The 23,109-nt window shown below is 32.8% G+C and overlaps 1 protein-coding gene across 1 annotated transcript; it reads left to right on the top strand.

Moving 5' to 3' along the window:
- Positions 1 to 329: 329 nt before the first annotated feature.
- Positions 330 to 15,884, top strand: LOC143226228 (oligosaccharyltransferase complex subunit ostc-A). The gene is made up of 4 exons (XM_076456978.1): positions 330 to 513; positions 3,213 to 3,286; positions 11,414 to 11,631; positions 15,706 to 15,884. The coding sequence occupies exons 1-4, from the start codon at positions 375 to 377 to the stop codon at positions 15,719 to 15,721; spliced, it is 447 nt and encodes a 148-aa protein (XP_076313093.1). The 5' UTR covers positions 330 to 374; the 3' UTR covers positions 15,722 to 15,884.
- Positions 15,885 to 23,109: the final 7,225 nt, after the last annotated feature.

Raw genomic sequence — 23,109 nt, 5'->3', positions numbered from 1 at the left:
CGATTCCCCTCGGGGGACTCAATGGATAGCCTGATGTGGCTTTGCTGTAAGAAATACACACACACACACAAAATGTTTATAGGTTTCAAAAAGTCTGATAACTTTACTGATGTCATATTGCTGAATAACTGTGCTGAAAGAGAATTTTTATGGTTAAAATGAATTAAAGATTATCTGAACATTTTATACGTACATATTGTTCAAAGATAAAATGTGTATATATGTATTTTGTACTTTCTTGCAAATAATATCTTGATTTAAAATTACCCATTTTATTGTATATTGAATAACAACTTTTTATAGTTTTGTGGTCCAAAGAACAGAAAACGTTTCACTAGGTTTGCCAAACTGCCGGCGTGGCTGAAAGTTGAAACATGGAGTTAGCTTACAGTTTACCTTTCACTATTTTAGAAATACCCAATTTAAAACTGAAAAGACCATCATGGCTTCATCAGCCTTCTTCAATGGTGATGTATTCATTAGTCTTGGTCTCCTATTTTCTAGTCTGTGGAGGTAAGTATTATGTTTGTTTAAAAATATGTTTTTTTTCTAATATATAAACACTTACACGTACAATAGCGCATAGTCGTACTGTACCTAACTTAGTAACTGCCTTATCAACAAATTAGCATAGGCATCTAGTTAAATAAAATTATAAAAATATTTATAAATAAATATTCTAGAAAATAGGTAATGTAGTAAAAGAGTTAATCTGGTAGAAAAATGATATGATGCGGTCTGTATTTATTATTATTATTATACTGTACAGTGTTAACAATAACAGTAAATGTTAGTGTTACTAGTGTGAGAGATTACTGAGTTACACTCGCGTCAACAATTACTAAGTTAATTTAAAGCTTAAGCGTTCCATGCCTTAACTTACTGTTTAAAAACAACCTTTGGTCATAGACATTTTTATTGACTATTAGTTGAGTTTATGGGCTTGATCATTAATCATACTCATTTTTGTAGGTATGGTGACAAGGTAGGTAAATTAAATTTAACTACCAACAAAGTTACTACTGGAAAATTAGATTAACTGAAGTTATTAAAATGGTCAATATAGGGATATTTTATTAATTATTAGAATGGTTTAATTGATTATCAAAGTAAGTAGTTAAATAACTAACACATCAACGCAGAACTTGAGTTGTAGGACAGATCAGGAATATATTCAGAAGAGAGATAGATACTGTTTCAACATACAGCAGCCCTTAGAATATGAGTAGATATTTTTATGCTACTATTATTTTTCATATAGTCATTGATTCTTTATAACCGTATCTACTAAAACTAAGCATTTTCTTCTGTTTTTAAATGTGGTTTTTTAATATGGTTTGAATATTGAATGTGGAAAAAATAAAAGTAGAAGTTTTCTGATGATCTTGAGGAAAGTACTGTTCTGAAATATAAATAAAGTACATTTATGAAACTATTTTGGGTAATTTGTAAATGCTAAATTATCAAATTATTTTTATGAAAAGAAAGGTTATCATACTAATTACAGGTACATTTGAAACAAATCAAGCCATATTTTGTATCTCAGAATGGCTGGTACGGTTATTAACACTTTTACTGATAAGAAGAGAACAACATTTTGAACTTCCTAAGTCATCTTCAGGTTGAGAAAGAGCCATGTTTTCTTTTGTACTCAAGAATAAAGTATATTCCTTACAGAAATTCATTTAAGAAGAAATACAATAGGGCCAATTCTCAAATGAGGGATATAAATCTGTTTTAAGTACCTAGATAATGAGTCTGGCTTTAAGTATTTTTGAGGCTTGAAAACAATTAAAAGTAATATTGTATATTCAGAAATTTCATGAAACTTTTTTTGTAAGGAGTATTAGATGTCATACTTTTAAAAAACAAAACATTCTTTATTCAGACTCTTAGGGCTTTTTAAAAAATAAGAGTATATAATAGTATTTCAACCACACTATCTTTACCATATCTGTTGCTTATTATTGTTTTGTTCAGTATCAGAGCTCATCAGGGCAGATCATAATAGTGACTGAAGTGCTATTCATATAAACCTTCAGTTAAAAGAACAACTATTTTGGCATGAATACTTAAAAGCAAAAGAAGTGTGATTATATTCAGTTGTGTTCTTCCAAGGAGAACATTATTAGGCTTACTGTATATTTTTAATATTACATTTTTCATTTGATCCTTAAGGTTCAGGTCCAAGAAGAAACCCTTCACTTTCTCTCTTCAACTTCAGCCTGTAAATCATCCTCAACACAGGTCTTGTATATGTGTTTGTTTTTGTTGTTGGAATCTACTAGGTAGATACTCAGTTTTGACATGGGTTATTTTACCCTCTATATATCTTACGGGCGTACATCTTGCTCCTTTTCTAAGGTTTTTGTATCTTCAGTCCAGTTCCTGACAATGTCAGTCTGCAGATAGTCTACATTTACAACATTTGTAGCTCATTTGTCTTGGTCATAAACTCGTATACCACCTATTCCTCCCAACTCTTCCTCATTTCTTCTTTTCATCAGTTTCCTCAATGAATTACCACCGTTTGTACTGAGGGTTCGGGTCCTGTAGGAACTCAGCTGTTGAAACATTTGCCTGGCTCAGAAGCTGTGTACTTCCCCGTCCTCTTATCTATGTATCTCTTTCATTCATGGTCAGATGTATCCTTCAACTGTTTCCAGGGGGTACTTCTCTTGTTCCCTCACACTGATCTCTTCTTAATATGGGGTCATAGCTAATCTTGTGAATAAAAGGAAGTACTGTATTGGAAATACATTTTCAGTATAGGAAAATTATAAATTTTGATTGGTTGATTGTTTCTGTGAGATTAAGTTTGGTTATTGGATAGTTGGAATAATTAAAAGTAGTAATTATCATCCTGGTTACAGATTTTGATTAGTTGTTAATAGTAATTATTTTTGTCAAATTAAACTAGCATGAATTTGTTTTATGTTTTTGGAGCTAGTGGTCTTCTGTTTTTTGACATGTAAACCACATTTTACACAGTTAAAATTTGACATGAAATTATTAAAATTTGTTTATGATCATTGTTCTTGACATAGTAAAATGTTATATTATATAATATACTTGCAAATGTATGATGTTTTACAAATACTTTCAGTAATGTTTTGTTATACAAACAAGAGAAAAGAACTGTTCTCAGTCAAATAACTTAACCTAAAGTTTTTTGCTTCTCTCATATTTTTTTTCATTATTTGTTCTAACAGGTATCATTTATGATGTGATAGTGGAACCTCCCAGCATAGGATCAACAGTAGATGAACATGGACACTCTAAGCCTGCAAGTTTCTCTTTTGTTAAATACCTTTTTTCATGCCAGGTTTATTATAATATAAAAAAAAGTAATAAAACAAGCAGTTGGAAATATGCTACATACATACACAGTATTATAAACAGTGAAATATACTACATACATACATAGTATTATAAGCAGTGAAATATTCTACATACATACACAGTATTATAAGCAGTGAAATATTCTACATACATACACAGTATTAGAAGCAGTGAAATATCTACAGATGTGAAATCATAGAAAATTAAGTTTTAAAAATTACTTTTGCAAATTTTTGTTGTTGTTAATTTAATTCCAAATATTAAAGTTGAAATAAAGAAATTGTAATTCTGAGTTTGTAGCAAAATAAAGAAATATTCAACATTAGCTTTATGAACATTATGGTAATGACTTTCCAACATAATTTCACTTGTATTATTCTTGAAATTGTTGAAAACCCCTGAAACTATGGATGTTAGTAAGCCTATAGATTATTTTAAATGTAAATTTGAAAATAGAAAATAAAAGGAAATTAATATGATTAAACATTTTTTCTAAGTTATACATAAAATTCTTCATTGGATACTTAAAAGCAAGTTTGAAGTATCCCACAGAGTGAACTAAAAATGATTATATATGTAAAAACGGCTCGATTGTGTTGAGAAAATTTTTCACGTAGAGTAGCGAACAACATTTTGACCTTCTTCGGTCATCATCAGGTTCACAAAGAAAGGAAGAGGTAACTGACCAGAAGCTGACTACATGTTTGAAAGGGGTTGTATGACTGAGAGTTGGAATGTAGAGGGCGTGCTTAGATGTTTGAATACATAATTTTATATTATTTATTTTATTATTATTATTTATTGTCTCCCCGACATGAAAAAAATTTCTCAACCCAAACGAGCCATTTTTACATATATATTTTTCTTTATAAGTGGGTTTTCTTGACATCACTGATTAAAAAATGATTAATTTATCTTATCAGTTGATAGTATTTCACAAATGATAAGTGGCTAAAAATTCAAAAATTGAGCCTCTGTTTACTATAAAACTTTTCTAAAAACAGTAAATGTTCTTCTTAAAGCTAAATCACAGGCCAACAGAACTAACATGAAAGAAAGTTTTTCTCTAATACACTAGAGAAACTTTAGTGTTTAACATATATACTACACTCAAACTGAGACATTGTTAGCATTAAACTGGTGAACTATACAAGGTACAGTTATTGTTGCTACATGCATCATGATTACACAACACTTATTTTATAATAGCATTAGTGAAATGTGGTATAACTAACCTTGTGTATTACATGTAGCAAAATTTGATCATTTTAATGTACTAAATTAATTATTTTAACCAATGTGCATATACCAATGTTTGAACATTGATTTTATTGATAAATTACTATAGGTAATTACACCCTACACAAGTATATATTGTAATGTTGCTGAAGAAATTAGAGTACTCTTAGCAGGTTATTCTAAACATTGTGTGTTATTCCAAGATTGGGCTTTTTTTTTTTTTTTTTTAGCTGATAGGTCATTAACAAACAAACCAAGAGCTTATGCCTGTACTTTAATTCTACATGTTGTAATTTTCTAAAGTATTTTATTTATAACCAAAAGTTCAACATAGGTACTCCTAATAAGGCTGTAAGTTATGCATTATATGTGAAAAATAAACACCTTGCACAATAGCATTGTCAGCCTTTCAAGTGAGGTACTTAAGGTTTTAATGCTTCCTGATGAATTTTACTTTTTATTGTCCTCCCTAGCCTTTTCTTTAGTATTTAACAACATTCTCTGTCTCTTTCTCCATCATTAATTAAAAAAACCAAAAAAAAACACATTTTTCTTACAAATACTAGGCCTTATCTTCATCTGACTTCTTTCATTAACTTGTGGTTGTGATAGGTAGTGATAAACTTCCCAGCCATTGATAATTTCAGTCTATTTCTCTCTCTCTCTTTTTTTTTTTTAGTGTAAGTTTCTCTAAATAAAAATGTTTTGTTCGACAATTGCTATGAAATGAGAGAAAATAATGTCAGCCATATTTCGAAATTACAAGGAAGCACTGTGTTTTTTTGGTTTTTTTTCCTTTATGATAATTTTCATTGATGATGATTGAATAAAAATATTATCTGGGAAAGGATTATCATGAAGTTTATAATTTAGAAGATTTCCTGCAATCTGCTTGTGACACAAAAGTTTGTAGACTGGACATAACCTGTGAAAGAAGTCCTGTACATTGGTCAATGATTCAAACAAGGTGAAAGAGATACATGGTAGCATAAAGTGCATGAGCAAACAGACAATTAGCACTTAATTTGTGTTCAGTAATGCCAATTTGATGCATGGATCTGGATTTTGTGACCATATTGGTAGCAAGAAAAATTATTAAATTCCAAAACATACTTACCTCCGCTGATGATGTAACATTGGTATTACATGCTCCATTTTTTATGCCTTACTTAAATGCTCTTGGCAGTATCTAATTTGAAAATTTTCCCACATTTGTCAATGCACTCTCAATTTTAGTATTGCATATAAGCACCTTACTTAGGTATGTAACTGCTTTTTCTTGACAAAACATGGGTCATGGTTTTCCTGATGAAGTACATGTCTTCCTGTCATGGATTACTGCCTTTTAGATTTCAGTATAATTATATAATTTCAAAAACATATCACAAAAAAGACTAAATTATACATGATATTTGTGAGTATGAATTTCTATATTACTGTTTGTCTGCAAGAAAGCTAATCCAACCTTTTGTATTCCTTTGTTATCCAATGTCTCTCAACTGTAGGGAGGGGACAACTTTCATTTGGAGCAGTCCTTGTTTTTATCTGCTGAGAAATGGAGACATTCATTTGGCCTTGGATGTTTTCTCCTAGGGCTTGTGCAGTTGCTTTTTTTGATAATCCTGGAAAGAATTTGGATTCTGTTTTCTGACAATTTTCTTTCCTATGCCAGCTTTTCACATGTCCAATTTGGATCCTACTCTTTTTTTTTTATTAATCATTTGGATTTATGAGATTGCTGGGCTTTTCCTTGTCCCCTTTGAATCTACTCTTCTCTTGTTGGTGGAAGGGGGTCACTGTTTAGTTTCTCCTCCTCTCTGATTTTTCTGGTTCAGGTTGGGAGATTTACTGTTTTATTACACAGCATGGCCATTCTCTTTCACCAATGTTTGTTTTGTATATTGTTCATGGAAATAGATCCACTATCTCTTCCTAATTCCAAATGCAAAGTGGTCCCATCCTAGGTGCTTGATGATCACAGGATTAACATCCTCTCCATAATTCCAGGGCATTCTAGGATGAATGTTCATAATTCCAGGTTATACAAGTTCTGATCTTTTGGTTGAGTAAAGCATACACGATCCTTTCATTTTGAGCATGAAGAGGTGGAGGCAAACGTTTGCCCACTTAGGTGTTACTTAGTTTCTAATTGTAGTTATAATGAGGTGAAATGCATCATTCTGTGGTTGTAAGTTGGGATCCAGTCAAAAGCATATATATCTACAACAATGTGGTCCAATAGCCGTAGCCACCAATGGTGTATAAGGACCAATATCATTTAATTCCAACACAAAGTTGTGGAACTTTGGCTGTTTAGTTGGGGATGACCTATAATCATTGGCGGGATTCAAAAATTTTAACAACCGGTTCTATCTCACTTTACGCACCCCCATTTCTTTACAATGAAAAATAATAATGAAAATATCTCATTGAAATAATTTATTTAGCATGCTCCAAATATTTCCAAATTGCCATTTGATTATTATTAAAATCTTTATTCCTTCCATGTTTGACCCTGTTGTCATCAGCTATGTAATTTTTTTTTTTTTTTTCTCAGCCATGTTTGAACTGGAGAAGTGGGATCCCATAAATCCAGTGGGAGGCCAATCAAATTAATTGTCATCAGATTTTCCACATTTTCAACTGTGAGGCAACTTCTTTTATCTGAATATATGATATTCATTATTGAAAATCTTTATGCATCTGCAGAACTAAAGCAACAGTATTGATCATATTTTTAGCCTTTTGTACAGCTTTTGGAATCTCATGATTATGGCAATTTCATAGGACATTTTCCATATAGTCATAGAAATCATTAATGCTGATTTTATTATTGAAAGAGATTACTAAATTAATACAATTTTTCTTCAGCAGCTTTCCAACAACTTCATCAATATTCCAAGAATCTGGCTCAAGTATGTTTACCAGTTCATGAATTTTGTCATTTGTTTTGTGCATTATTTGTTGATTTTAAGTGATCACAATCCATCAATCTGGCTTTCATATTTTTTGTTACTGCTTCCAGTAGTCTTTGACGAGGAAAGCCTACATATCTTTGGTTTTCAACAAACTCAATATTCCTAAAGGTGTAAGTAGCAGTTTTCCATTCAAAGGTTTCCCTACTTTCTTTGAGCATTTCAAATACCTTAATGGCCTTTTTTATTAGTTTTTCAGCTCTTGCTAAATCTAAGTTCCTGGCTTGAAGGGCATTAGAAAATAATTTCTTGCAGTATATTTTTCATTATTAATAATCCTCCCAGAAGAATTTGTTGCAAAGATGGCTAGCCATTCCTGAATAGTTTTTTCTCAATAGAAAAATATTTGTATAATACTGGATAATTACTCCATTACAACAAGCATTGATCTTAAGCTACAAGCAGCCCATCTTGGTCCCAAAACTCTACCAATCTTTAGAATTTCTCGTCCAATTTTTCCAAAAATGTTGAAAAATACCATTTCGTTTTTGTTTAATTGGGTGGATTTTATCACTTGTTTTATATCAGTGATAATCTAAAACCAGTTGCAAGTAGTGATTTAAGCAATGCCAGATTATGTCAGGAAAATCATTTTTAAGTTTTGTGCTCACCCCTGACTTGCAGCCAAGCACTACACTTGCACCATCTTAGCAGAATGCAACCAAATTATTTTTCAAATATCCACTACCAAATCCTGTATCATGCACACTTTTTAATAGAAATGTGTTTATAGTTTCAACATCTTGTCCTCTCAACTAAATCAAGAAAAATTATTTGCAACAAATCACAACCTTCAACCTTTACAAAAATTATGATAACTGGTTTAGTAGATATGGTTGAAGATTCATCAGTGATGACACAGAGGTTTAAATTTTGTCCAATTGTTGTTCAATAAATATTTCATTTTTAATTTCCTTTACAATGTGATCAACTATTTTAACAGCAGTTTTCTGAGAATGGAGCCCCACTCCCATGTCCAACCCATTTTTTATTTACAGCTCCATCTCACCTTCAATGTCAGAAAATGGTCTGCTTCGTTTTGCTATACTGTAGATTGTATTAAAAAACTTTACATGTAGAACTGATATCTTTCTGGTTTATTTTATCTAGGCATTTGGTAATTGCATCATCTGCACAATCTTTCATTTGCATTGCATATATATTGTGTACCTTCGATGAAAAATGTTCATTCCTTTTTTTTTTTCTGAGATATGCTTGCTGGATGGTTTATTCTTTCCCAGTACTTTAATACTGTAGCTTCTCCATTCCATCAATATGTGAATTCCCTTCATGTTTATGGAATCAAACTTGGTGCAGTGATCACAATCAAGTTTCTTGCTGCAAACAGCCAAACCATCATATTTGTTCTTGAACTCCTCGGTCTGCTTCGTACCTCAGCAGTCCAGAAGAGCAGTTACCAGATCTTCATCATCTCTAGTTTGTGCAGTATTAGCAGTGGAAGTTTCGTAGCTTCTTGAAGTTGCTGGTGTTATATGTTGAATTGTATCTTGCTTTGAAGTTTCTGTTCTTGGGGTTTTTCTCACAAACTCCAGTATATCATCTTGCTGCTTCATTTTAGGGGCTGAAGGCTGAAATTCCTTTATTCAAAAATAAATGTGTTAATACAACTTGTTAAACTTTCACCACCAGGGCTAATAATATAGAATTATTTTCTAATTATTTTTGTAAATATTCATATGAAAACTCTTTTTATAATCGTCTTTTAATTTTTGTGGCAGTATATAAACAAAGAAAATTAATTTAATGTTTAACTGTTTTTGCACATGTTGTTTTTTGGTGACTGTTCTGTTTACATAAGGAATTTTATATGATAAGTATACATCAACAAGCATAAATATAGTGAAATATAGTTTTACCAAGCCATACAATTATAACACAAATGTGTGTTATGATTCATGTTTATATCTATTATTGGAATAGTTTTTCTACATGAGTACTAGCCTACTAAGTCTAGTATACAAATTTCATATCCTGTCAATATGAAAATACAAGCAAAGAGAGATTCATTATCCCAAGCAAAAACATCAGATTTATTTTATTCCCTTAGATGGTCAAATACCATCATGTACTATGTTTAACATTTTTGATAATATGCATATTAAAAGAACTTGTCCGTGTCGGAATAAATTAAATGTTTAACCAGCGGAATTTGGTTTTAAAAAGGTGAGGGGCAGCAATATTAACCAACTAGTACTAAAAACAATTGACAACGAAATCAGCAATCCGGCTAAATCTCCAGTCCATGAACTTTTAATTTTCTCCAGATTAGTAAAACCTACAAAATAACATTTAGCCTCACAGTTTAACATTAATAGCATAGAAGTCCACATAGACTACATCATTTTTCAAACTCACCTTTTTTTCTCTGCCTGCTCCAAGTATGGTAGATGACTGATATCAGATGTTCACATAGGAAAATACAGGCCTATCTAGGCAGATCCGTCACTTGTTGAGGCCTGTGCAAATTCGACCTCAAACATCATCATACCAATTTACAATTTTGTTATTGCACATGACTTAACGTAGTAAGAATCGCCATAGTAACAGTTCATACATTGTATATCTGGCACCAGAGGGCTAAGGGCCAGTAAGAATGAGTTTGGCAAACTTGTGAAATCTTAAGAACAGGTTCTTAAGAAGCTGTGCAAACTGGCTGAGTCCCTCCACTGCCCATAATGTTTATTCACATACTGCTTCCCCTTGATCCAGAAACTTGTGTACACTTACTGTATGGATCATGCCCACCTTCCACCTTCTCAGTGTGAGATTTTAGTTATATTGACAGCAGATGGTAAGTATGATTTGGAAGCTAACATTTTTCAAAAAGGAAAATGTATTTCAAATAATACTTACCTCTGCTGACACTCTCCCACTCTGTCTCACCTCCAAAAACCAGTGTAAGTCTTAAAAAATTATTATTTAAATGAAGTACTTGTATACAGTAGTGGGATAGAGAGCACATTGATGAGGGTGGTGAAACTTGCAAATTAGATGTTACCAAAGGCATTTATGTGGGTTGTAAAAGCCTGGGCAGTCTGAGATTAAATGCTTATATAGGCAAAGCCAATGTTGAAAAATATCTTCATAGAGGAGATAAGTATTATTAGAAATACATTTTCAGTTTAAGAGAATGTTAACTTTTCCTCGGCATTTTGCAGATTTGATTGCTAATTAATCAAATGTCAGTAATGTTTTTCAAACTTAGAAGTGTAACTAAAAGTTATAATCAAATGGGATAGTTTTAAATTTGCTTGCACTGAGTAAAGTTGTAAAGATAATTTTACAACAAAACTGTACAACAGCAATAACATTACATTAACTAAAACACAAGCATCTGAACAAAAAGTATAAATCTTAATGAATAAATAAGTGTGCAACAGAGAATATTTCACATTAAATAATCCTAGTGTAATCTTGTATCCTCTATACATTGTCATTTATCATTAAGCTGATGTTAAGTATCTTGGCATTGCATGTTTTAAATTTAACAAATTGGCTTCAGTTTTATTGGATTAAATTTAAGTAGTAGTTGTTTCAGTCTTGGTCAAAAAAGTGTTATTTTGATCATTATTATAATAAATTATTTGTAAAATATGTGTATTGTACTTTACCTTTGGGAGAACATTAATTTTTAATTGCATGAATAGTCATTATTTTGTCATAAATTCAGTGTTTATTTGAGTAATTACTATTACCCACAGTGTTAGATATTAAAAGCTTAGTGTATTTGAAAAACATTATGTTTAAATGTTTTTATTATGTTCAGAAAGTTTGAACTGTTGTGTTTATGGTTAAAAGTTACCAAACAATGATTAGAATTTTTTTTTTATCCTCAGGTTGCATTCATGCCATACAGGGTAAATGGACAATATATTATGGAAGGCTTAGCTTCCAGTTTTTTGTTTACCATTGGAGGTCTGGGATTTGTGGTTTTGGATCAGACCCACAATCCAAGTACACCACGGCTGAATAGGATCCTTCTTATATCTGTTGGTTTTGTCTGCATCTTGGTTTCTTTTTTCACATGCTGGGTTTTCATGAGGATGAAACTACCGTAAGTATTTCTTAAGTGATGAGTAACAATAATGTTAGACTTGTTGACTTGTAAATTTCATCTTTTCAAAAGACTAGAATAAATATTTTATTGAGTAGGATGAGTTAGTGTCTAGTTGAGAAATTTAAAATTTGAACAATTGAATCAGTGAATATAGCTATCGAATAGCAAATATGCAAGTTGTGCACGCAGACCTTTAATAAAAAAACTCCATTAAAATTGTGTAAAGGCTTGTAATTTATCTGTAAATAATTAAGACTAATTCAACAAATTAATAAGTTATTTCTAAATGATTACTGAAATTGTTAATCATTATCAAATTCAAATGACCACACCATATGCAAAAAATGATGCAGTCATCCTCACACTTTGAAATTTCTGAGAATATTTTGCAGTATAAACACAGGTATTGCATTGAAAGGACTGGTTTGATATGAAAGTAGAATTTCTGTCTTAATTTAGTATAGATGTTATTAACTGATCCCGTGATGTATCTGATTAACTTCCAAATCATAGCTTCATACTTATTACTTAATATTAAAAGATATGTGCATTTATATGTTCAAGTAACAATGTTTATGATAAAGACTGTAATTTACCTTCACTTCTAAAAGATAAGTTGACACACCAGCTCTCCTGTACTACTACTACTGACGTAAGCATGGAGTAGTTTGTCTTGTAGATCATTAGCAAATGTCTAACTATATTAGAATAGCTAAGAATGCACATATACTGTTTATCACACTGTTAAACAAACTACTATACAGTTTCAAGTAATAGTAGATAAATTGCAAATTTATAATAATAGTACAGTCCTGAATAAAAGTACAGGGTTGAAAATGGAGGGTTTTTTTTCCCCCTTTGTACTTCATGTCCATTATTTTTATGCTCTCCTGCTTGCAGTAACCATGGTGGCAGTATTGATACTACCACGCTTATATAAAGAAATGGAAGTCACACTTGTCTTTAAACACGTTTGTTTGGAGCATAAGGGACCATTTCAAAAATGGAAAGAGTTGAACAGGGCCACTGTGTTTGATTCAGTACATAAGCCATATCTCAACAAAACAAAAAGTCTTGTTTGATATTCTAGCTTGTCAGTATTAGTAGTCTGAGTTCCTAATTTGTTTGAAACTACAGACTTAGTATTTTGACATCACAAACATCTAATTTCAAATAGTGCTGCATTCAACATACCATGTGACTCACTAAAATCCATATTTAGATGTGTTCTTTTAATATTTAGTTTAAAATTAAGAAATTAAATCATATATATAACATTAAAGTTTTGATTATAATCAACAATTTAATTTCAAACTCATTGACACAAAATTCATAAAATAGTAGTTAAATAAAATTTTGAATGCAAGTCAACAAACATGATGTTTTTAATATTATAGTACACTTCAAAGTTATCAAATTGTTATCTTGGAAAGTATTGTCAATTATATTAGGTAACACAAAATTTAATGGCTTGTATCTAGACCTGACTAGTCAAAGATAAAAAAATTATAGAAACTAAATAAAAGCTTAAAAACACAAATGAATATTTGAGGTGTTATAATACATTAAAGTAATTACAGTAACAGTTGTGGCATATTTAATCAAAAGCTAACTACATTTACATTAATTTTTTTATCTTGTGCAAAATAGAGTTTCAATGAAAATAATTTTAAATGTGCCTGCTTTATTGTTAAGTCTTTGTTTATAAATGTTCCTTAAGATGTAAAACTTCTTCAGTTACGCACTACTTTGCTTTTAAATGATGTTTTGTATCTAAATGGTCAAAATAAATTTGTGTTTATCAAATTTAAATTTTCTGCTGGGACCTACTTAGTATCTAAAGTGTGTGTGTATAAGTCCCTCTCCCTGGTGCATAAATGAGAAGGCTATGAACTTAGACTAAAATAGAGGTTCAGTTCACTGCAGTGGACAGAGTGCACTAAAAAAACAAGAACAACACTTACATATGAATAGATTGATTTTTAAAATACCAAAACAAATTTATTTCTTGTCACCACAAACAAAATTAACAAAAATGTGTCTTGAAAATTCAATCCTCACCATCAACTAAAAATGCAGACTGGGGAACCTTTTAGTTTTTGTGCACAGATACTAGTGCTTTTTCCACTTTGACACTCTCAAATCATGTAGTTCGTATAAAAACTTAAATTCTGTTGCAGTCTATTCTGCTTAAAATACCCTTAAAAGAAAACTGTTGTTATAATTGCTTCATTATAATTGATTGCAGCAGTTCTAACATCATTACATTTTAATCAGGTTTGATGGTATGCCTAATTCATTATCTGTGTAAAACTTCTGAGTTTATTACCATCACAGTTGCTGTTTTGTTTCATTTTTAGATATTATCATCTTTATTCATTTTATGTTTAGATCCTGCCCATCCTTTACAGGTCTTACCTGGGAATTTTCTTCATTTGCCTTGTTTGCTTAATGCTGATTGGGGTTCTGGATAAATCAGTCTCACCTCAATAACTTCTTGTGTTTTCCCTGTTTTAATGTGTAGTCTTTGATCACATGGTGGTAGGTTGTTTTTGCATTACTGAGAATGCTCATGCCACACATTCACATCTTCACTTTTTTTGCTGCATGATTGGGTACAAGTTTCTGACCTTGACCTTTGGACTTGTATTGGTTCTATATGTATTTTGTAGGTTGGTCTCCATTTAACCAAACTTCCACATTTAGGGATTTTACTAACACCATTCATTGGATGTTTAGCTTCAGTCAACTCCATTCAAGCAGGGGTAATCTTAACATACTCTTCTACTGCTTTGAATAAGTTGGATAAATTTTTCTAGTTGCATATCTCATATTCTAGTCTCTTTGAGGTGTGTATTGTTAAGCAATTCCTCCATTGGACCATCCATTCTTTTCCTTGAATGCACACAAAGGTGTTTTTTGTTACCTTAACCTTTACTTTGGGTTTTCCTCTTACTTCTTATTCTTTTCTCTTCATCTTGATTTATTGATAATTGAACATACATGCCATGACATTGGGTTTACTACTTCTCCCCCTCCTCTTTTGGATTGTTCCTCTTCCCTACTGCTCATCTTGGGATTTTGTATTGTAGTCAACTTTTTGTCCAGATGGTCCTTTTTCCTATCCCCATATGGATGAAAGTATGTGATAGCTGGGTTTTGAATTATAGCTGATTTACTGATGGTATGATTCTCGTCCTACCCTTGCTGTGTGAATGTATGGTCCATTGCACCCTAGCCACTCTATGCCTAAAGGCACATTTTTTAATCTTACTCTTTTTTATGTTTTCTTAGGATTGAGTTTAATAAACAAGTATGGCAAAAATATACCTTGTTCAGAAGTGAAACAGTCTCCCACATGTCATTTTTCACTTCAAAGTTTTTTTGGAGAGTATCTTTCAGATGCTTTCAAATGATGCTTCTTTCTTATCCTTACATTGGTACCTCCTCCTGTTTAATGTGGATTTTAGCTATTTATATGATTGAAAGTAATTACTGTATCAGAAGTTATTTTCCTACATTAAAAATATATTTTGAATAGGAACTTACCTCTCTCGAACTTTCCACTAAAAGCTGGGGCTTCCATTTTTGCTAATGCTTAGAGGGATAGTTTGGTAGAATTGAATAGAGGGAATCACTCACATCAAGAGAGTATGTTGTGATGTGTTTTTATTGGTAGATGGCTGTCACATGATAATTTGCAGTCAAGAGACATTGAAATTAGTCAGTTCCAGATGGGTGTGAGTTTCAAAGCTTGTGGTATGTGCAAACAAACTGAACGAGAATAGCTGTTTATGTGAGAGGAGCAAATAAGTATTGGAAATACATTTTTAGTATAGGAAAAATATAAGAATGTATCTCAGAATGGCTGATATGGGTATTAACACTAATTGATAACAACATTTTGACCTTCAGAGGTCATCTTCAGGTTAACCTGAGATACATTTTAATTTCAAGTAGGTTTCTTGTCATCAAGAAAAACATAACATTTGTTAGTTACCCAAATGATGTTCTTAAATTATAGAATTTTTCAGTAAGGTTCACTATTTTGATATTGTGTTTCTTTTTCAGAGGCTATTTGCAGTGAAGAGCAAGTTCAACATGTCAAGCTAAAATCAGTGTGAAGTAGTGGAAGATATACACAAAACTGTTACATATTAAGTCATAAATCTGAACTATGTATGTTGAAATAAGTTAGTTTGTATAATCAGATAATAAAATGAATTGTCAGTTTCTTTTTCTACTAAGTATTTTATTGGTGTAATTTCATCATTATTATTCCTTTGTAAGCAGAAATATTTATCTTTCATTAATCTATATGAAAAAAGTTAATTTATGATTCTTAGAATCACTGAAACATTCTTTTATTAACCAGAAAAAAATCAGTTATTGATAAAAGCAATTTTAACATCCCTACATTTTAATCAAATTTAATATTCAGCTCACTCATTCTATATTGAGAATTTTCCAAGTGTAATACTCTCACAGTTTTGTGATCATTGAAAAATAAGGAAGAATGATGTGTGATATTGGATTTTTATTTGGTGATATTTTGTGATGGCACTCATTTCTCCTAAGAGTGACATGACAGGTCTACAGAATGAGATTCATCAGTATATTTACTGCAAAATATTACTGTATTTTCTGAGTATGTAATAAATAAGAATGAACATAAATTTACAATTACTAGCAACAATCAAGATAATATACACTGCTGGCCAAAATCTTAAGGCCAATGAACATAAAAAATATGCATTTTACGTTGTTAGACTCAACCATTTATTTGACTAGAGCTTTGAAAGGTGAAAATAGGAAAAGGGAAAATAAAAATAAACATTTTTAGCATTTAATAGGGAAAATGTGAACACTATGAAACTAGCCTAAATACTAGCTGGTCAAAAGTTTAAGACCATACCAAAAAGAAGTCCTAAACAGGGTAGGAAATGCCCAACAAGAGGTATCAGTAGTGCGTTGCACGACTGACATGGTGAATAACTGCAAACATTTGCTTCGGCATGATCAATATAAGCGTTTGCAGAAGGCTGACTAAAATGTTATTTCAAGTGGTGAAGATGATGAACTGTTTGGAATTGACGTCCATTTCTACAGACTTCCCTTGCCATCCACCCTCAAGCATTTTCAATGGGGTTCAGTTCAGGCTGGATGGTCCAAAAGAATCACGTGAATGAAAAAGTCCTTTGTCCTGCTGTTTGATGCTCCTGTATAACCTGAAGCTCCATTGTTCCATGGTAGGAGAAAGCATCCCAGATCATAAGTGGAACCTCCTCCACTCTGTCGTGTAGAAAATGACTTCAGTGGGATATCCTTATTGTTCCAGTAACGTTAAAAGCCATCTGGATCATCCAGGTTAAATTTTTCTCATCAGAAAACAAACCCTTTCACTTTTCTACGTCCCATGTTTGGTGCTTCTCAGCAAAGTTTAACCAAGCTGTTTTGTGGTGTAGAAAGAGCGTGGCTTTTAAAGATGTTTACAGTTTTTAAAACCTCTCTCTCATAAATGCTGTCTTATTGTTCTTGAGCTGCATTTTGTATCTGTAAGGGCCTTAATCTGGTTCGACGATCGGCTGGTGTCTTGCCGGATAACCCGTCGAATCCTCCTGCTCAACGCCGGCGAAATTTTCTTGGGCCGACCACTTGAAATTCTCGTTCCGTATCACTCAGGGTCTTTTAAGAAACTTGCAACAGCACGTTTACTATGCCCAATCTCACCAGCGATGGCACGTTGAGAGAGACCTTGCTTTTGCAGCTCAACAATTCTGCCACGTTCAAACTCTATCATCGTTTTAGCCTTTGCCATGTTTTTACCCAATGTAACACAGGAGATGTCAGTGGGAGATGTTGATAACGCTAATTCTTGAACACAAATGACTAACTTTCGTTACGTGTTTAGCAATTAACGCTTCGTTTCAGTATGGTCTTAAACTTTTGACCAGCTAGTAATTAGGCTAATTTCATGGTGTTCACATTTTCCCTATTAAATGCTAAAAAAGTTTTTTATTTTTATTTTCCCTTTTCTTATTTTCATCTTTCGAAGCTCTGCTCAAATAAGTGGTCTAACAACGCAAAATGCATATTTTTTCTTTATGTTTCATAAATGCAATCTAGCTTTATCCCCTCAATTTGTAAGCACAATAAGCGTGGCAGTCGCTAATTATTTTCTAACTTGTCAATAAAAACAACAAAAATAACTACCTACCTCCCAACATTACAAATATCTTCCCTGTAATAAACCATTAATAACTACCAGTTAGTGACTTTATGTGCCATGTACACTAAAAAAGGTAAATGTTAAGAAACTAATTTAAGCTTTTCTACATTTTTGAACGGATAACTGAAAAATGCACTAACGAATGGAAGGGTTAATTCATGATACAGTCATGTTTGTTTGTTTTTTGAACTTCGCAGAAAGCTACTTGAAAACTATCTGTTCTAGCCGTCCCTAATTTAGTAGTGTAAGACCAGAGGGAAAGCAGCTAGTCATCGCCACCCACCACCGCGCAATTCATGGGCTATTCTTTTACCAGCGACTAGTGAGATTTACCGTCACACTATAATTCCCCCACAGCTGAAAGGGCGAGCATGTTTGGCGCGACGGGGATGCGAACCCGCGCCCCTAAGATTACGAGTTGCACACCTTAACACGCTTGACCATGCCGGGCCCAATACAGTCATATACTACATACTTCTAAATATCAATTATAAAACTTGAACTTTTACATGCTAACAAGAAAAATATATTTTTAACTTTCTTAATTACAAAATTTGTGCATGAAAATTAAAGAGTTTTTGCACAATAAATAAATGTACTCATATCTGATGATGAAGTTTGTTGGTTTTTATCCCGTAGACGTAATCGTTATTGATGTCAATCGGCTGATCTGGGTAGAAGTCCTTCCATTTAACAGATTTAGGTTAAGCTTCTATGCAATTGTTATGAGCCAGTGTCACAAACAACTCTGGCCAGGTAGTTAAGGCACTCGACTCGTACTCCAAGGGTCGCAGGTTCGAATCCCGGTGCGCACTAAACATGCTCGCCCTTTCAGCCGTGGAAGCGTTATAATATGACGGTCAATCCCACTATACGATGGTAAAAGAGTAGCTGAAGAGTTGGCGGTGGGTGGTGATGACTAGCTGCCTTCTCTCTGATCTTACACTGCTAAATTAAGGACGGCTAGCTTTGAGTAGCTTTGTGCTTAATTCAAAACAGCATCAACCCTATTGGCGTTTGGATTGTACAGTTTGAATCGTAGCTACGATAATTTAAAAGCAGATCTTGATGCTGTAACATATCTCTTGAAATATTTTGCCATTAAAGCTTCCGCCTCTGACTTGTTATTGCTAGCTAGTTGCAGACTTGCAACATTTTTCTTAATATCCTGTGTTATCTCTTTCCTCTGGCTTATCAGTCTCCTCAACTTTTAATTCTTGATCCACAATATACATGAAAGTTTATTGATGACACTTCGGCTTGTCAAAATATTCAACATAAGTGTTGTGATTCATAGTTTGATGTCTAAGCATTAGAAAAAGATGGTTCACCTTAAGACTTTTTATTCTCATACTACAGCTATATGTCAAAGACACATAAACAGTTTTCACATTCAAATCTATATCATTTTACCGTATTATCATAATATCTCTTTCGATATATGACAAGTTAAGCATTTGTTACTGTACAGATTCATGTGGATCAAGTAATGCAGACATTAAGACTTAATTACTCATATTTCTGCACTGGGAGATGGACTTTGCGTAAAAGCATTACTAAATTCAACAAATTACTAGATCACTGTGGTTTTGTTGCATTACATTTCACAGTGGGGTATGATAATTGTTCATCTTATTCAGTTCGTTCATCATTCATTTGCGGCACGAGAATGCACTTGAAAGCTTGTATAATTTACTCAGCCAAACCATCTGACTGAAGACGATGCAGTGAATTCAGATTATTCATCGTATTTAGAACTTACCAAAACTCTGCAAATAAATACATAGGGAATTTCTTTTATTGCTCTACACAGGTTTCTGAAGTTGTTTCATTCTGGTGAATTGTTAAATTCATAAGTAGTGGTTCACTTGGTAAAGTATGTGATAAAAACTAGCACATATCAGTTGCTGTTATTCACCTGCAGGATAATACTAGTAATATATTCTTATTATAAATTATCAGAAAGCTCAAACATCCTTGGTATTGTGGAGCTCATGGTTAGATCAGCCCTGCAATACATCAAGATAGCACCCATGTTCCGTCATGGCCCAGCATCCTTTCCAGACTCTCGAAAGAATCACTAGCTTCCTGGCAAGATGGGGATTTAGGGACAGATCAAACCATTTTCTGGTTGTTTGCAAATGGCGTCATTTGATTGTCCTCGTCTATGACCACATTTAGAACCTACAGAAACTGCCTTAGTCATGGCATTACGATAATTCGTTAACATGCCACAATCTCATAAATTTAAGGTAACCATAAGAAGTCAAGCATATTTATGCGGCTCTGAAACTCCCTCCTGGTAGCTGGTTGGCTCAGTTGTCCTGAAACCATATGAAACATACAGATATGGTTCTCTTTACTTGCAGTGAGAGGTCAAGAAGAGGGCATTTCCTAGACTGTTTTATTTTATTTTTCAAATATCAGTCTAGTTTCAAATGTAGTTTCCCTTTTCCACTCTTAGTCCTTCATGACCTTCAAAATTAATTTTCCTCATCAGCGAATTACAGATTAAATAATATGAAAATATGTCCGACTTTATCTCTGTCTAAAAAATCACTGTCACCCTTTCAAAAATAGTAACTCAATCACTAAATCTATAAATTTAGGCAATGGGTAGTTAAATTAAGCACTACTATAGTAAGATGTTCTTTAAAATGCCTGTAGAGACTGATTAAGTGAAATTTAATCACTTGACAATTAAAAGGATGATTCTAAACTGGATGAAGAAAATGGCAATTCTGAATCAAGTATTATTACTGAAGGGAATACAGATATTCAAATATGACTATATCTGCTGATCTCTAATATACCAGGCATCACAAAAAAGTAAGTAAAAGTTGACATACCTGTATTGCATTAGCAATGACACAAATCTATCAAAAAACAGGATTAGAACCATTTATAGCTGGGTGCATCGTGTTCATGTAAAAAATCGAGCTAATCACAAACAGCCTGAACAAAAAATTTGAAAATGTATTCGAATATATATATATATATTACGGGAACAATATTTACATATTACAATAAATTAAGACATAAAAAACCAAATAATTAACAAAAAAAGAAAGGGTAAGAAAATTCACTTTGATGGATCAATATAATTATTCAATGTGTATTGCTCCCCGATAGTTCAATGTTAAATCTGACGGGTTTATAATGCTAAACCTCGAGTTTCGATACTCACAGTTGGCATAACATGGGTAGCTTATTGTAAATAGCTTTGCGCTTTAAAACAAATTGACAAATCAATACTTATTTAAGCTTTTGATGATATTAGTTTAAAATATTAATATTTTAAAAACAATATCAGTAAATATTGAGTTTACAAAATTCTGGTGTTAGTATTTTAAAATATTGGCTGAACATCTTTGTCTTTCTAAACCAAAAATAAGATATCGTCTATTTATTTTTCAATTACAACAGCATCAGTGAATTTATAATTCACCTTTACGTTAAAACACCAACAGGTAATCGTCAGAGCAGTTAGATTACTTTTTGCCCCTCAGAGGCACAGCAGTATTTCTGCAGACTCATACTGCTAAAGGGCCTGGCATGGCCTAGCGCGTTAAGGCGTGCGCTTCGTAATCTGAGGGTCGCGGGTTCGCGCCCGAATCGCGCCAAACATGCTCGCCCTCCCAGCCGTGGGGGCGTTATAATGTGACGGTCAATCCCACTATTCGTTGGTAAAAGAGTAGCCCAAGAGTTGGCGGTGGGTGGTGATGACTAGCTGCCTTCCCTCTAGTCTTACATTGCTAAATTAGGGACGGCTAGCACAGATAGCCCTCGAGTAGCTTTGTGCGAAATTCCAAAAACCAAATCAAACCACACTGCTAAAAACCGGTTTTCGATATTCGTGGTGGGCAAAGCACATATAGCCCGTTCTGTAGCCTTGTGCTCAATTCTGAACAAACACAAAACCTTACTGTGTGATGCCTGGATGCCTGTCAGATATGTGCTGTTAGCTTGTTCTCCCTTTCAGCTGAACTATGGCAATCTGATACATTAATCTTGTTATCTGGGCAAACCTGCTCTTCCATCTTTGCTTTTTGAAGTAACTAGTTTTGTGAAATTTATTAGTGATGCAAAATTAAAGCTTGTAGACGTGCTTGACATACGTAGATGCGTCTTGCGGTGGACAAATTAAAAACGGTGAATCGACTTTCGTAGCTCATGTAACGAATTCTATACGTTATTGACTGGGGTATGTAAATATATTTAAACAAGAAACTGAAAAAGATGAATTAGATATAATAGACTCTTTAGAATGTTTTTAAAAATAAAATGAATGTAAATAGATTCAGGTTCAGGAACCACGGAAGTAAACTTTTAGAAATCGTTGTTGTAAATGTCGCCATCTTAAACATGTAATTTATTCACGTATATTATGTGTATAAGAAACTTTATGTGTGCAGTGTGGTTTATTGTCCTGAAGGTGGTGGAATTATTTCTACCGAAACATGTAGAGGTTTTAGTGTTTTTTAACTCATACTTTAAACTTTACAAATAAATTATTGTGCAAGTAAAAATTTCGATGTCTCATTTCATTAATTGATTTTTTTTAAAGGGTAGTATGGTTAATACATTGCAATATATTTTTCTTTGCTTTCACTCATAAGTTTATAGAATCACAAGTTTGTGGGATCTTGGCACAGGAGTGAGTGTCTTAATGGGATTTGTATTTTGATACAGATCCTTTTAGGGTACCGATATAAGTAATTGAGGATAACAGAGAAGCTTTATCGGAATCCTGGAATCTCTGCGAATCACAGCAGAACGCAAGTATTTTATGCAGGTTATTATTAATGTGAATAAAACGCAACTAAAAATAGATTCGTCTTTCCCAGTTAAGTGTGTTACCTTTCAGTGTCTCAGTGGTACGTCAGCAGGCTTGCAACGTTAAATATTTGGTTTTGATACCCATGGTAGGCAGAACACAGATAACCCATTATACACTGCTGGCCAAAACCTTAAGACCAATAAACATAAAGAAAAAATATGCATTTTGCGTTGTTAGATCACTTATTTGAGCAGAGCTTCGAAAGATGAAAATAAGAAAAGGGAAAATAAAAATAAAAAACTTTTTTAGCATTTATTGTTTGTTTGTTTGTTTTGGAATTTTGCACACTATGAGCTATCTGTGCTAGCTGTCTAATTTAGCAGTGTAAGACTAGAGGGAAGGCAGCTAGTCATTTTTTTTAGCATTTAATAGGGAAAATGTGAACACTATGAAATTAGCCTAATTA

This window comes from Tachypleus tridentatus, chromosome 1 (assembly GCF_004210375.1).
Source record: "Tachypleus tridentatus isolate NWPU-2018 chromosome 1, ASM421037v1, whole genome shotgun sequence".
Lineage (NCBI taxonomy): Eukaryota > Metazoa > Arthropoda > Merostomata > Xiphosura > Limulidae > Tachypleus > Tachypleus tridentatus.
This window is presented reverse-complemented; position numbering and strand designations above follow the sequence as displayed.